General features: G+C 43.1%; 1 protein-coding gene across 8 annotated transcripts in view; it reads left to right on the top strand.

Annotated features, from left to right (window-relative positions):
- The first annotated feature begins 646 nt into the window (after window positions 1-646).
- Window positions 647-16,955, top strand: part of DAB2 (DAB adaptor protein 2) — a 24,376-nt gene continuing 8,067 nt past the window's right edge. For 4 of the 8 annotated variants that reach the window (XM_085326362.1, XM_085326363.1, XM_085326361.1 and 1 more), the window contains exons 1-5: window positions 647-895; window positions 13,428-13,597; window positions 14,745-14,884; window positions 15,629-15,727; window positions 16,032-16,163. In XM_085326362.1, coding sequence (XP_085182488.1) covers window positions 13,504-13,597; window positions 14,745-14,884; window positions 15,629-15,727; window positions 16,032-16,163 — 465 coding nt within the window. In that variant the 5' untranslated portion in view covers window positions 647-895; window positions 13,428-13,503. Of the gene's footprint in view, window positions 896-1,099; window positions 1,124-3,215; window positions 3,234-3,794; window positions 3,813-13,427; window positions 13,598-14,744; window positions 14,885-14,906; window positions 15,356-15,628; window positions 15,728-16,031; window positions 16,164-16,955 lie in introns of those variants that run through there. The other 4 variants (XM_085326358.1, XM_085326359.1, XM_085326360.1 and 1 more) reach the window with 4 other exon arrangements.

Below are 16,955 nucleotides of genomic sequence, written 5' to 3'. Positions count from 1 at the left end.
TATTACAACTGTAGGAAAAACATTTCTCTTGTGTCTCCTTTTATATTAGGTATTGCTGTAGGGAGCAATATCTCAGTTTTGAACAGAAATATTTTGGACTGTTATGAGAAAATAAATGTTAGGCTAAGTTTACAGCCTTGAAAAATAAGAAGTTCTCCTACAAGGACAAAAATGTGATTTTTTATCAGAGGCTCTTTCATACAAGTTGGAAAACAGCGGTACAGCACTGGGAAACAAAACATGATAGATGCCTGAATAAAGACGAGCGGGAAGTACAAAGGTCAGGTCTGGATGTGACCCAGAACCTGAACTGCACTGACCCAATACTTTGCTTCAGCCAGCCACGGATTTGGGGGGGGGAGTATTTTGGTTCTGATGTTTTCGCAAAAACCAGCTCTTGGTCTGGGCTTGGCTTTTTTATCACCAGCACCACCACGGCCGCGCTGATACAGGCGCAGCCACGCACGCTGAGAGCGCGTTTCAGGCCCCTCTCTGCTGAAGACGCGCAACCACCTGCGCGCCGGCGCGCTGCGGGCGCCGCCGCCCGGCCCCCGCCTCCCCGCGCAGCGGGGCGCGGGCGCGGGGCGGCCGCCCAGGGGGCTCTGCCCGAGCCGCCCCCCCGCGGGAGCAGCCCGAGCCGCGGCTCGGAAGGGGTTAAGGCTGTGAGCACCGACACGTTGAGGGGGAGTAGCCAAGACCAAGCAGCAAAAACATCATAGCACATTCCTGGGTAGTCCTCAGCTGCCAGCATCTGATTAAAACCATATCTCTCGCTGTGAGTGGCTAACTAATCTGCAGGCGAGAGTACAACCGAATATTTAACCGGGCCCTCGCTCCCAGCCAGGCTACCGGCTGCAGTCGTCGGATCATGCACGCAGTGGCACGGATCTAGCCCGTAAGTAGCTTTGCAAGCGGGGCTCGGATCTTGCAAAGCCCCCGGGGGCTCCGGGGCGGGCTGTCACCGGGGCAAGGCGAAGGCGGCCCGGGGGCCGGGGAGGCGCCTTTCCCCGGGGACGTGACGCGGGCCGCGGGGCCGGCTCGCAGCGGCGGGGGCTCCTGGCGCTCCCCGCGGCAGCCCTGCGCCCAAGGCCCCGCTTAGGCTGCGCCTCGCTCTTCCTAAGCGGTAAGATCTGCGGCGTTGGCAGTGCGGAGCCGGGGAGGGGGGGCAGGAGGTGCTCGGAGCCCGCTGCTGGCTGGCAGCCCGGCTGCCCTGGCCCCTGTGCCGTGGGCTCCGCCGCGTCCCGGCTGCGGGAGACGGAAGGGGATGGAGAGAGCAGTAGTGCTCTCCGGGCCGGCGCAGGCAACGTGTCCGGGCTAAGATGGGGTGGAAGCCGCCTGCATCCTGCCCTGGACTCTAACAGGGCCAGCTCCCTGAGGAAGCTTGAGCCCAAAGTAAAATAAACGTGTTTTTGTGTGTGTGAAGAGGAGGGGTTTAAGACAAGAAAATTATGTTTATAAACGCTAAACTTTACRTAAACATTTGAGATTAAAGAACCTCTCCTCCAGAAGAAGAGGAAGCGGTTAAGATGCAGTGAAGCATGTTGTTTTTTTGATAGAGCATCCCTGCCTGAGACACCTTTACCTGCTGGTGAATCTCAAGATATGACTTTTGTTTGTAGTAAACAGGTACAGCTAAAGAGTTCCAGGATTAATGGCAGCAAGTCCTCTCTTTTGTCAAAGAAGCTCTAGAGCTTCTCAGCTGGTGAGATTTCAAGCCTCTAATGCTCATCTTATGATGACACTTCAGCTGGGTGTTGTTCCAAGGCAGTGCCTTTGCTCTGAGGAAAAATGCAGGTGTTGTCAGTACAGCTGGACTTCTCGAGAACAGAGCTTCTCCAGAGGTTGGGTCTAAGATCTCTGCTCCTCAGTGCTCAAGTAATTTCAGCATGCCTTAATAGGGAAGTATAAAAACTTACTGTAAGGTAGGATTAGCTTGAGTATACTTCTGGGGGGAGAGGAGGAAGGGAAGGATTAGCTTGAGTACTTCTTTTTTGGGAGGGGGGAGAAAGGGGTAAGAAATCTTTTTCATTTTCTCTYGATCAAGTTTGTCTTAAAAGGCTGTATTTTAACTCAAAATTCTCCTGTAATTTCTACAAGGGAAGAAAAACAATGTTGTCCAAAATGGATCAGCTCTGAGCACATGTAAGCCTAATAAGGACTTGCATATTACAGCAAGAAATGAGCATAGGTATGCTTAGGGATTGAAACTCCTGTGTAGACAGGCAAAAATGAGATACAGATTCAAGTGAAATAAGGTAATTACAAAGTTATGTATTCTAGCTGGCTGGGAAGTCCTGTCATGCATCAGTAACTTGAAAATATTCTGTGGTATCTGATAAGTCTTCAGATCTGCTTCCATCAGGTGATCACAGGACCTTTTCAGGAGGAATACAAGGCACTAGGTGGCTGACTGGAGGGTCAAAGTAGAGTTCAAAACACCTCACCTGTCTGTGAAGGGAATTGTCTGGAGGTGTCCTCCATCATGTCTGTTTAAAGAATTTCTGCAGTTGTRTTCAACTCAAATGGCTCTTGATGCATAGTTGAGCTTCTAAAGCTCTCAGGACACTTGGGGAATTTGGTCCAGTCTAAAGCAGTAATTTCTATTAACAGAAACTTACAAGTGTTTGCATCTGAGGGTGGAGATCTAAGTGATGAGTATGATGCAAGTGTTAAATGAGCATCAGGTGACACCTCAAAGTAGAAGCTTAACTAGCAAGCCTCATGACTTGGAGAGTAGGAAGGTTCAGAGTCAAGTGGAGCTAATTGACAGGTGCTCTGAGCCTTAAATAGAAGAGTTAGTTCTGATAAGGGAACTCTAACAGTGTCTTTCTGTGTAGTCTCACTCCAGATAGTAAGACTGGGAGAATGACAAGTGCTACTCTGCTAGCCTTGTGAGTCATGATAATGCTCTCCTCTCTTGTGCTTTTACTTCAGACAGTGCTATTGGCCAAGCACCAGCAGTTGTGCACAGCACCATCAGTTGGAAGGATGGGCCAGATGCCAAAAATCTGGCATTGGTTTCCTTCTGGGAAGGTAGAGATAGTTATCCACTCTAATATGTGCCTTCTGCTAGGTTTCTAAGTATTGCTATACATCCTCAATATACATCCCACTTCCTCAGTGAGAAGAGTACTGCTTGTTAAAGTACCTGGATAGCCCAATTACTGGAACCAATGAACCAGTGGCTGCTACGATTGTACTTGTGTAAGGCTTTTACTTCATGATTGGATATGGTAAGAAGCATTCTAAATAGATGAATATGATATTAGTTGCAGAGGGTGGCAAAAAAAAGGCTTGATCTTTATGGGAAAAGCAATTAAATATACTTAGCCCCAGGGTGAGGGTAATCATGGGCTAGTGTCTGACCAGAATGTTTAGAATTAAAGCTGCAGCCTGAGATGTGTAATAAATAGTGCATCATATGCCATAGTCATTGCAGTTTTTTTTTTTTTTCCTCCTCTCTGTTGAGGCTGTTCTCATCTGCTGAATATCATACTACTGGGACAGCTGGGTGGCCTGTTAGGTTAACCCAGTTCTTGGGAATGCTTGTGGATGGTATTCAGCATAGCTAGTAACATGTAAGCACTTCAAAAGCACAAACTTCCTTTTACAACTAAAGGATAAATTCTGTATCCAGATAAAGTCAGTTTGTTCTGGGAACAGTACTGACAGAGCAATTCTACTTACTTTCTAGGTTCTGTCAAAAGAAATAATGAGGAGATAGAAGGATTATTAGGAGAACCAAGACTCCTGTATATGCAGGGAGGAATGCTAAGAGATCTTAAGCTTCTACTGTGCAACACAAATTGGCAGTAAGCTGCTACTCTCTACCTTATGGCTGATGGACTCTACAGGAATGCAACTTGGAGTTGTTAAAAGGATTGGGTAGAATATGGTATCTGAGTACCAGTAAGTGGGCAAAACAAACTGACTTTAGGAAACTGGTTTTGAGGCTGTACCTGGGTTCAAGGGTCTAAGGGTTATAAAGAAGCTAGATGAAGTATAGCTTACTAGTGGCAGACCTAGTCAATAAACAAGATGTACCAGTTTAAACTGGATTAGCTTGTTCATACAAGCTGGCCAGCTGAGTGCTGAACAAAGCATCTTCTCCTGTCTAATTCTTGTCAGCCTAGGTCAATGGGGGCATAGACCATTCCAGTTTCAGCTTTACTGAAGGGTTGTGCCTTGCATGTGCTATGGCAGGCTTGAGGGTTAAGTTCCTCAGTTGCAATGTCCTGCAGACTTTTTGTATTTATTTTTTTTAAAAAAAACCTTCTAATAAAGCACTGTAGCTGGTGTATGTCACCTTAAATCACAAAGCTTTCCCAACACTGAGGGCAGTTAAGGACAACTTGTTGGCCCTGGAGCTGAATTTCCTGCCTCTGCTAGTTCATGTTGCATCCTTAAGCATTGAGATGAGAGGGGGGGGGGGRAAAAAGTGAAATATTTGAGGATTATCTCTTTAAGAGAGCAACTAGGTCAGGGAGACAGGATACCAGACCTTTACCTTTACCCTGGTGTTCAGGAGGCTTTGACATTGTCAACTGGCAACTTGCTCCTCTCGCACAGTATACTGAACTCTTAATGCCAATATATCACATGACCGCAAGTCTTTTCCTGCGAGAATTCCATAACTCCTCTCTTGTAGCTTAAACACATAAAGACGAGGCTTCCTCCCTGGAGAGGAACAGGATGAGTGGTGAACACTGAGGATATAGCATTAATGTTGCACATCTAGCTTGCAGAGTAACTTTTGTGCTCCCACTAAACAGGGCTATTTGTGCTTTAAAGGAGGGCACAAACACTGCTATGGAAGTAACTTTCTAGCACTTTAAATGCTAGATCTATATGCAGACATCCAGCCTGGCCTGTGAAAAGGTGAACTCCAGAGCAGGATGGAAGGCTGACATCTGGTCTTGTCCTTGCACCTTCTGATGGCAATCAGACATCTTATAATCTGACAYGAAGATCTCCATTCATCTGAAGAACTGGAAAGTTAGGGGAAGCCTTTTGAGAATTACTTCAGAATTTGGATTTAGGAGCAATAATGTAAATTTCCTGTAGTGTAAATCAGAAAGGCATGTGTATGTACAGCTACCTACAGGCAAACTGACTGCAAAATAGTCATTTTGCAGTAGAGACCTGACTACCAGTTCAGTAAGACAGCTACTGAACAAGCTGCTGTGTAGTCTTGAACATTGYATGTTTAGGTTTTTTTAACCTCTAGTGTAGATCTTTCTGCACATCCTGCATAGATTCCATAGAATCAGKAAGGTTGGAAGAGACCTCTGGAGATTGTCTGGTCCAACCTGCCTGCTCAGCAGGGTCACCTAGAGCATGTTACACAGGGTTGCATCCAGGTGGGCCTTGAAGATCTCCACAGAAGGAGACTCCACAACCTCTCTGGGCAACCTGTGCCAGTGCTCCGTCACTCTCACAGGGAAGAAATTCCCCCTCACATTCAGGCGGAACTTCCTGTGCTTCAGTTTCTGCCCATTGCCTCTTGTCCCGTCACACAGGACAACTGAAAAGATCCCCCCTYGGTCTTCTCTTCCCCAGGCTGAACAGGCCCAGCTCTCATAGCCTGGGCATAGGTCTCTCTGAATGGCAGCACACCTCTTAGTTATCCATTGCCTCTTTTGTTGCATRCACAAGTGAGATTTGTAATGACTAATCTCTTGAAGGTAGGAGTAACCCTTGTAACAAGCAATGTGCTTCATACTAATGAACTGAGGACTCATACTACTAAAGTGAGCACTGAATCTTCTGCGGAACTTACCTTTATAAGGCACAGACTCATCTGTCTTTCAATAGTGCGCCAGGAACACAACTCACACTTGCTGCATGAGTCAGTCATCACTCTTGTGTCCAATGAYTGCTACAACAGCTCACGTAACCAAAGGTTAGCAGTAGCCGGGGGGAGCTTTTATTTCAAATATCACTGAAATTAAYGCTTAAGGACAGGTTTCTGGCAGTTCGTGGGATCATCAGGCTGGGTAAGCACTTTCTGGATAAAAAGATTGCAGTAGTTGACCCWATGGTGATGACTGATCTTAAGCTGCATGAACTGAAAAATACAAGAAATTCCTGTTTCTCATGCAGATACACTTGTGAACAGGTAGAGAGAACACTTATAATTCAACATAAACTATGCAGAGCATGTGCAATCTCTCCCAGTTCAGCTTGCACACACCCAAACTGCAAAGAGGGATAACTCTGCCAGCACTGGACAGTTAACAACATGCAGCTGAAATAACCTATGATAACAGCTTCARTGTGTCAAGTTTCTGCCCTGAAGACAGGGATGAAGAGCACAGCTATTGGCAAGAGTCCTTGGCCATGCTAATTAGTAAGAAGATCAGAAACAGTCCTCCTAGGCAGGAAAGCTAGGAGTACAGTTGGAATTGTGGTGTTCGTGTGTGTGTGTGTGTGTGGCGGGGGGGGGGGGGGGGGTTAATCACACATTCTGCATCTGAGTAAACACTTGCTGCATTGGTCAAAAACTTTTGCTTCTGGGTTGCTTGGTATATCCAGTGAGTCTTGACAAATAGTATAGATAGAAAAACTGAGTGGTAAGCACTAGAGGCACTTTGGCTGAGATTCCCCTCCTTGTGAGTAGACAGGTGATGCTTTCCTGAGTAATAGTTTAAATAGACAACTGAATCCTGTCTCAGTAGCTCTGACTTGCAGGGCTTCAGCACTGGAAACTGAGATGAGTAGCGTAAAGGAGTGCTGCTCACATATTGAAAAGCATGCACTTTCTCTGGAAGATTGATATGAGGAAACTTGTTGTGGAAGCTTTCTTGTAGGAACTGCAGAAGTAGGCTAGTGGACCTCGTGTAAGTGTATGATGTAAGAATAAGCTATAATTAGCAACTAAATAGATCTATAGGAAAAGAGTTCAATCTTTCCAAAAGAAGAATCTAGTTAACTTAATGGCATTGCTGATATTAAGAGTGAGGGGTTTGTTAATCTGTGGAATGGACTAATAGGTTAGGATACTAAATGCTGAGCATGGGGGTTGGGAAGATTACAGTATGAACTGTGGCAAGATATTGCAGGGTTCCCAGAACAAGTCTTCAGCTATCTCAGCTGAAGACTTTTTATCTAAACTTCGATGCCCAAGGATGACCAGAGACCCAGCAAGCCTGTCTAAAGGATTATGACAGTGCTAGTTCTCTCCATCTCGAGATGAAGTTTTCTGTGGGCCAGATGGCAATAGCTTATGAAGAACACTCTAAAAGAAGCAAGAAAAGTACAGTCCTTACCAAGTTATACCACAGCAAATTGTTAATCAAATATGTCTTGCTATCTGGTCGTGAGTCCCACTGATACTTCTACATCTATTCTAGGTATACTAGTACACTGGTCCTGTAGCAATTGGAAAAGAAACCCAGTAGAGCYTACTACTATGGTAGCTGGATTAAGAAGTCACCAACTATCTGATCAGTAGTGATGTTCTCAGATATGGTACTATGGCAAAAAGTACCAGTCTGATTGCATCACTTGAACTGAAGTGGTTGCTCAGTTCCGGCTGCTAACTTAGTATGTTCTTCACTGTAATTCTAGTGATTCAGGTATGGAGAAGATGATTCTCGGAATTTTAAGTTTAGGTTCTTGCTTAAAACTGTACAGTACAGGAGGCTAATGCACTGATACCATGAGAGCAGACTGTTCTGTTCAGCTGTTGAAATACCATTTCAGTCTATCTGCCAGTTGTTAAGATGTCTGGGTAGAGGTTCACAGGCAAGATCCTGCACCAACAGTGGTGCTTACTAATGTGTGTAGCTGACATGCCTAAYTAGCATATTAAAAATCTTATCTACCTTGCAGTAGGAGCTGGAGGGAAGGGTGCAGCATGAGGAAGGTATTCCCTGAGACATCTATTACCACACTTCTGTCCCACTAAGCAGATGAACTATCAATAATAAGAAAGAGGGAAGGCAATATTCAACAGCCTTGATCACATACAGCTTGTCTAATTCTGCAGTAAGTACAGCTGTAGCTGTAGCTTATTCTACAAGGGAACTGTTGGTAAAAGAGCCCTTGACACAGGGCTGTCTTAACACCTCTGCAAAGTGTTGATCTGTTCTCCTCTAAGTAAGATGACACAACATTGAACAGGGCTTAAAGCATGCTGCATGGAAGAAGCAGGAAATATAATGGATAGGGGAAAGAAAGGAATATCTGAGCAGGTACCTAAGTCAAGTCTTACTAATCTATAAATTCTCTAGGTTAGGCCAGACAGTTGTCCTGTTGGTGCTGGGGCCTAGCCAAGCAAATAAATTTAATTTGTTCTTAAAAGAAAAAATCAAGTACCTATGCAAGTACCTAAACTAAAAATCAAGTACCTAAACTAAGCAGCTGAACAGATTTTTGATTTTTAGACTAAAACCACTGACCTTGGCCTCCCTCCTTGCAAAGAATTGCAGAAGAAACTRAATAGTGGGTATGTTGCAAGTCTAGACCTTATTCTGAGGGGATGATTGATAGCTTCCCCTGTCAGACAAGCTAGGCTAATGTCCCTTGCTCTCTTACAAGACTAAATGTAAGGCACTTGAGTTAGACTTGGCAGCACAGGAGCCTGTATTTTGTTAATCTTCTGGCAAGTGATGCCATTCTTGCATTCCAGACATGGCATAACTGTAGAGAAATAGTACCCAAGCTGTCTATGAACTCTCTTCAAGMAAATACTTGTTACTTCTCAATGTGAACAATACATAATGAATATAACCCTACCTGGGTATGGTTAGGCTAATAGCTTTCATCTGTGTTACCTGTTGGCTAGGCTAGATCCTAACAGACTAATCCGTTTGTTTTCAGCAGAGAAAGCAAACTAATAATACTGTTTGCATGAGATAGCAAGTAACTAGAATTTCCTATCTAAATCATAGTAACCTTGTGTTTAATATATTAGACTTATTCATAGGCTCTTGTATACTGTTAGATGGTAGAGCTATGGCTGTTTTTAAAATGGAACAAAACATATTTTAAGTGTTTTAATAGTGCCATTCAGGGCACTACCAGCACAGCAAGAGCAAAGCAGAAAATGTGATACATCCACATCTAACAAATGGGAGGAGTGGCTGACACACCWGAGGGCTGTGCTGCCATTCAGGGAGACCTGGACAGGCTGGAGAGCTGGGCAGAGAGGAACCTCATGAGGTTCAACAAGGGCAAGKGCAGAGTCCTGCACCTGGGGAAAAATAACCCCATGCACCTGTACAAGCTGGGGGCTGACCTKCTGGAGAGCAGCTCTGCAGAGAAGGACCTGGGAGTGCTGGTGGGTGACAAGTGGACCATGAGCCAGCAATGTGCCCTTGTGGCCAAGAAAGCCAATGGTCTCCTGGGGTGAGTTAGGAAGACTGCTGCCAGCAGGTGATCCTGCAAGGGAGGTGATCCTGCCCCCTCTCCTCAGCCCTGGGGAGGTCACATCTCGAGGACTGTGTCCAGTTCTGGGCTCCCCAGTACTGGGGAGCCAGGGAGCTACTGGAGGGAGTCCAGCATAGGGCTACAAAGACGATCAGAGGGCTGGAGCACCTGCCCTGTGAGGAATGGCTGCGAGAGCTGGGCCTGTTTAGCCTGGGGAAGAGAAGGCTGAGGGGGGATCTTATCAATGTGTACAAGTACCTGAAGGGAGGGTGTCAGGGGGACGGGGACAAACTCTTTTCAGTTGTCCCGTGTGACAGGACAAGAGGCAATGGGCAGAAACTGAASCACAGGAAGTTCCACCTGAGCGTGAGGGGGAATTTCTTCCCTGTGGGAGTGACGGAGCCCTGGCACAGGTTGCCCAGAGAGGTGGTGGAGTCTCCTTCTCTGGAGATCTTCAAGGCCCGCCTGGATCCAACCTTGTCTAACATGCTCTAGGTGACCCTGCTGAGCAGGCAGGTTGGACTAGATGATCTCTGGAGGTCCCTTCCAACCTTACTGATTCTATGATTCTATGAAATCTCTGTGCATAGCTGTGACTATAGGTCCGTCATACAGGGGCTCACATGAATGCACTATTATTCTTTAACAAGTAGAATCCTGCTAGGTAGGATTGTCCGTTATTGGTAAATATATCTGGCTTCTAGCTTTGACTCTTGCTATGCATTTTTGTGTATTGCTGTCAGCCTGCATAGTCTTATCTCCTGTGTGCAAAATTGAAGTCTTGAAATATGCTCACTTGAGTGGAGAGCTTGTTTATCAACCTCCTGAAGACAATTCTTCTGTTGAACTTAATGGCTAGAGATGTTTCCTGGGATGCATTCTGCAAGTCCTGATACAAGCTTCTAGTTAGAAGAACATGACTAACCCTTCAAAGGAAGGGGAAAAGAAAAATGGGCTGGGGGAAGTGTGTTCAACAGTGTTGTTGCTATGCTTCCGGTTACTACTTATTCCCAACAGGATATATTGGATTTGGCAGTAAAAGCTACTCTTATCCTCTCCTGGCCTCTCAGATTCTAATTTGAGGTTAATATTTACATGCAATAACTCTTTAAGCTGAATCATGTACTTGCAGTATCAAGGGACAAAGAAGGAGCACAAGCTGTGAAAAGGACAAAGTATTGGACTGCTGAGCAGATGTTTAGTTTATCATCTCTCTTGGCTCTGACTTCTCAGTGTTTCTAACCTCTTCTCACACAAGCTTTCATCAATATTAAGGCAGTTGTTTTTGTCTGCTGTGACAGATGAGGAAAAAGCATTTCTGTTGGGAGAAGATTGTCTAGCTTTTAAATCTCATAACAGATTACAGCCATGATGAAGATTCTCAATCCCTTTTGCAACTACACAGAACTAAAATCTGACTGTTGGGGTAGGCAACACTCTGGTGCATTTGCCTCAAATGAGGGAGATCAAATGCTACTCAGCTCAACTATGTGGAATGTGCTTCAGTCCTTTGTAAGAAACTGGTATTTCAAGGATGTCTTGTCACTGGCAATAGCCTTCCTTGTAGGGAGTTTACAGAATTCTTAAGCATCAAAAGCAGAGTCTGCCTGAAGTGTTAAGACCAACTTTCCAAGGGTAAATGTGTGGAAACTTCCATGCTAATACTTGGATGAACTGTTGCCTGACTGAAAAGAATAGATTATTTCAAGCCCTCTACATAAAGGCCTTCAACTATGAAGTTGTTACTCTCTTAAGGACTGACGAGTGCTCGCTCTTCACAAAACTAAGCCTATAGGAAAGAAGGAAGGTAGCCAACAATGGTCTGTTAACAATACCTTCCTGGAGTAAAATGAAATATAAATGGGTKAGCAAAATATGGTGCATATCTACTGATAGACTATTCTCCCAGGATAGTAACATCAAGGGGAAACCTGCAGTTTAAGACTTCAGAGATAATGCGTTTAGCCTAGTGATTAAAATGGACCATACAACTGTGGAGTGAGTAGTGGACTAATAAAGGTAGACTTATCTGTATGGAGAAGATTCAAAAGATATTACGTAGCAGTTTAAAGACATAATTGCTGTGGGAAAGATCTTGCTTTTGGCTATCCCAGCATTAACTGAAGGCAGAACTGTCTTTGAGTTAAAGCACTTGCATACTGTGCTGGCTGGCTTTCTTTACAGAAACTCAAAATTTGGGTGTAACAGAAAAGTTCTGGTCTCATTTCCTTACTTGGACTGTGGGAATAAGGTAGCACTAAGGGACTGAGTACTGCAAAAGGAAGCCTCCAAACAAGAATGAGAACTGTAAACATAAATTTGGCTTATGTGGTCTACATGTTATTTATATGCAAGTAACCAAAATGAAGTTGTGTGTGGCAAAAACCTTTTGCTCTAACATGCTGTAACTTAGGTCTAAGGCATAAATCTAGTTTTAGTTGTAGYTGAGGCTCCAGTAGTCCAAAGCAGACTAGATTACTGCTCACTCAAGCTACAGGGATTTTTTTAAGTGAAAATTTAAAGCAAAGCCTGAGGGGATCATATGCTAGTCTTGACTACTTCTTACATCTTAACTAAACGGTCACTTAAAATATTAACATGGATTAAAGCAGCTTTTGCCTATCCCAGCATTYTTATACCTTTGGGGCAAGGGGCTTACCTGCTAGACTGATTCTTAAAGCTATTGAGCCCCTCAAAGATATCATAAGACCTGTTAGGCCACAACAGTCATTTATCAGGAGAGATGAGCTTTGCTAGATCTAAGATTTAAAAAATAGGAAGGAATGTGTCCTGTAAACAAACTGGCTAGAAGATTTTCAGGTTTTCTCAGATTGAAGTATTAATGTGAGAATAGTTGAATCCTTGCAAATACTCCCTGTCTAGCTGTGGAGAAGCTGACACTTCTGTGTATCCCTACCACTGTCTTTCACCTCAGTTCTGTGCTATGTGGTTCCAAGCAAATAAATAAATGGTCTGGATTCTGCAGATACAAGTGAATAGAGTTTAAAGACRGCAACCTGAAGTTCTGCTGCTTCAGTTGTCGAGGTGAGGTCCTGCTTGTGCATATTTGGCCCTTTCAAGGATATCTGTTTGCATTTAGAGTACAACTGAGATGCACTCATYTCTCATTGTTATATAGTCACAGTAAGTAACTCCCTCATCTACATCATGGAAGCAGGATCACTTGCAGGCAGAGCTTAAGATGTCGTTGCTGCTGCTGCTTTCTAGAATGAAGCTGGACAGAACACCTTGGAGAACATGTTTTAGCTCCATTTGTGTCCAGTCCATCTGCATCCATTTCCTAAAGAAGTAACCTTTCAGATGGGAGTAGGTAAACAACTACTAAATCAACCATAATTCTGCTTTTTCTTCCTCTCTATTTCTAAATAAATGCAGTGAAGAGGAGTCATAGTAGTCCGCTATGCCTTTTAACTTAGTGAGGTGTGTTTGGGGTTTTCTTTTTTGGGGGGGAAGAGAGGGAAATTGAAAGACTTTTAAGATTATTTTGGATCACTTGTTCAAAACAGTTGAATTTCTTTCCYGGAATAGATTTCTGGCTTGCAGCCTAAGGTATTTCTCTGCTTTTACATATTTAGAGTTCTTACTTTCCATTATTTACAGAAGCATGAATAAGACTTAATGGTTTCTTTACAGTATTCTGATATCATCTTCATGAGTGTTTTAGAATGGATCCTAGCAAATGTTTCTTGCATTCTTCATCATACTGAGTCACTGCTGGCAATGCTGAAGGAGAATATAGCAAAATTCCTGAGGGGCCATAAATACTTTAAAGGGTTAAAAATAAAAGCTTGACAGATTTGAACACAATAATGCAAGTACAGCCTGTAGATGTAGGTCAGTGATCTACTGATAAAGTATTACTGAGTGAGGGTTCATCACCTAGTGGCCATAACATCATGGTCTTTGTAGCATGAGAAGAATGATCATTGATTCACTCTTTCTATAGGATCTACTGCTAAAACTTTCAGGCTTCAGTATACTTCATTACTCAGCAAAAATGGACTAACAGGTTTAACAACTTTTTTTTTTTTAAGGTTAAAATATTATGCCTGCCTACTGATTGCTATTTGGATTTAAACCACAGCAAGGATAGCTGACCACCATCTCACCATGTCTACTGAAGCTGAAACTACTGCTATTAGCAGCCAGCCTGAGCAGCAGGCTCCACTAAAAGCACAACCCTCAAAGAAGGAAAAGAAGAAAGGTAAGGAACCTGTTTAAGGAGACCTTTACTAGAAGAATTATTCTTCCTGCACTTGCCTAAAACTGTCTCCTTATATAGTGAAAATAACTCTGAGGTTTCAAGCTGACTGAAGGAATGAGTAAACAAGCTAGTAAAATCTAACTGGAAGACAGGCTTTAACCTTGAAAGCTTTTTCTAGGTTTTAGTTCTCAAGATTCTTGTGCTAGTAGTCCTGCTCAGTGACTGAGTCATTAACAAGCCATTGAGATGGAGAAAATGAAAGCTTTCTGACAAGGCTCCTCCTCTCCCAAGACCATCCAGGTAGTTATTGGTCTGAACCTATGTTCAGAGACTCTTGCCCTTYCTCCCCAAGAGGGAGTGAGGTGGGCCATGCTGCACATAAATTTGAATGTATGTTCAGAGAAGCTAGAGAACTCAGTTGATGAGACTGAAGATCAGATGGTAGATTTCASATAGCTTAGGTCATATAAACATCTCCACAGAAAATCTAGGTATGCCGTCTGAATGCAATGAGTATACAGAGATGAAAACGAAGCAATTCTGAAAGGTAGAAAGAACATGGGAATTGCAAATAAAGCTAAAATCCTGAGTAATTGAGATGGAGATGCTGAACTTGTAGAGCTTACAACTTGATGGAAAATTTTAGCACAGGGATTAGCTAAATTGATACAGGCWAAGAAGAGATGTGACCGAACTAGAGCAACTAGATGATCAGTAGATGTGACCAACTAGAGACTGACATCTGAAAGATTTATTCAACATTCAGTACAGGCATAAGAAGTACTACTTTTGATTAGTGTTGTTACCTAGTGATCATACCTACTTGACTGTTCTCTATAAAAACAAGTCTTCTACCCATCATGTGACAAATGCTTGTCCTAAAGTCCCCAAATATTAAGCACTGGACTCCACTCTGAACAGAGGCTGAATTCTGTAAGAGCATTGTGACTTTAAAGGATTAAAAAAAAATACCTCAGTGTGTACGCACTGTTGGAAGCTCTAAGATTAGGGTAAGTTGTGGTCGAGATACAGTTTTAAATACATACTAATAGCTGGTGGTTTGGGTTGTCTTTTTTTCTTTTTATAAAAAAAAACACTTCTCAAAGCCACAACATAAACTTCTTTTTAAATTTTTCTCTATCTCCAGGGTCAGAAAAGACAGATGAATCTCTCTTGGCTAGATTCAAAGGTGATGGTGTAAGATACAAAGCTAAACTAATTGGCATTGATGATGTCCCAGAAGCAAGAGGAGACAAAATGAGTCAGGATTCAATGATGAAACTAAAGGTAAAGGCTTGAGCTGGTAATGCGGGGAACACGTTCTGTTCAGCCTCCAGAAATCAGATCAAATGGTCACTTTGCCAAAACTGCAAATATGGTTTAACGGTAACAGCAGGAAATAACAGCACTACCCTAAAAAGAAGCTGTTTCCAAATCTGTAACCCCTTGCTCAAAGGACACTGGCCTTAGAGAGGCATGATGAGCTTTATTTAATGTCTTGGAAATGCTCCATAATGACAGATCTCTTGTTATCCTTCATACTGGATGTCAAAGTGTGGACTTGATCACACTTGGATTTTTACATGGGGGAATGGAGAAATCTCTGCAATTTCATAGAAGAACACAAAGCACAAGCTGATATACTGTGGCAATGGTGACACTTGGCGATAAATGGTAAATCACAGCAATGAAAATTATACTTTTGGAAAGCAAGATTCTCACAAAGCTTCAATCAGGTCAGGAAGCTGCACTGACCAGGTAAGGATGCTGCTACTGCAGCAGTTTTGTGAACTGAGATAGGGAACTTTTAAAGCTCTTAAACATTAACAAAGGAAAATGAAAATCTGGTTCTCCTTCTAACCCAGTCAGGCCTGTTGCAAGAGTAACGTTATTCTAATGGCAGTCATGCAGGGGTACTGGAGTAGCACTAATACAGATACAGTATGAGTTCATGAGAAATGCTAAGGAAGCAAGCTAAAGCACAAAATCTATTAGAACTCTCATCAGTACTTCAATGTTGGTTCTCCTCAGGGAATGGCAGTGGCAGCCCGTTCCCAAGGTCAGCACAAACAGAAGATCTGGGTGAACATCTCTCTGTCTGGTATCAAGATAATAGATGAGAAAACTGGGGTAAGAAATGACTCCGTTATCTTAATGTGCCTTACAAAGTATGAAACTTCAGAGTTAGACCAATCTGAACTAGACTGCCTAGTGGCATCATGGAGGCCAGCCCTCTATAAGACTCTGCAAGTGGAATAGGCTGTAATGTGACTGTCTTTCTGGCAGGAGACTCCARCATCATATTGTGGTTTGTCAAAAACTGAAAATTTAGTCTTAAACTGGAAGCATTCGATAATCTTTTTATCTCTACTATAGAGAAGGGCAGTTAGTGTTTTCTGCAGTTCAGGCGGATTTTTTTTTTTCCTGATTGTAGGTCATAGAGCACGAGCATCCAGTGAACAAGATCTCCTTTATTGCTCGAGATGTAACAGACAATCGTGCCTTTGGCTATATTTGTGGAGGAGAAGGCCAGCACCAGTTTTTTGCCATAAAAACAGCACAACAGGTATGAACCTAAGGCCCTTCTCATTTGCTGTAGCACAGACACTTAACATCTGATAAATGTCTAGAATTTTACTGGTAGCCCTACAAGACATAGGAGAGTATCAGCACAGATAGATCAGTCCTTTCTCTAGAGAAGGACAACAGGCATTGACTGTACAGCAGTGGCTTTCACCTTGTTCAGCTTATCTTTGTAGTCCAGAATAAAAACACTTAGGTGGCCTTGCTTTTTCTGATTAATCTTGCTGAACTTGTCCATCTACCATAGAAGTCATTAGTGGAACTACTGTCATGGCTTCCTGTGGCCTGGTGTAGTCAATGAGAATGCTAATTCCCAAGTCAAACATCAACAGATTCATTCAACATTTATAGGAGAGAGCACTGGTGGTAACTCTGCTAATGTAGGTTTCATGATGCTTTCTCTCTGGCAACAATGAAAATCAATGCTAACTCCACTGCAGTAGTGCTTTTAGGACCAATGGATGACATGTCTCATCCTCCTAGACTTATTTCTTTGAGAGGGATACTGATCCTATTGTGATGGGCTTCCTCCAATACAGAAATMTTGTATGCAGGATTTTAAAGCTTCTTTTTATAAAAGGGGAAGCTGAACATAAGCAATACTGTAATACAGGTTCAATGTTAGGGGGATGACAAACTGGAACTTTTCTAGTGAGATTCACACCAAAAAGTGTGGATACCCTTTGCATTTTTGGGGAAATATGCATCTAGTAAACTCTAATCCTATGAAACCTTATACTGCATGCTTTTAGTGTTTTTTTTTTTTTTTTTTTTG

This window comes from Rhea americana, unplaced genomic scaffold (assembly GCF_003343005.1).
Source record: "Rhea americana isolate MKP2758 unplaced genomic scaffold, rheAme1 scaffold_13, whole genome shotgun sequence".
NCBI lineage: Eukaryota > Metazoa > Chordata > Aves > Rheiformes > Rheidae > Rhea > Rhea americana.
Note: the sequence above shows the minus strand (reverse complement) of the source record. Positions and strands in the feature narration are given on the sequence as shown.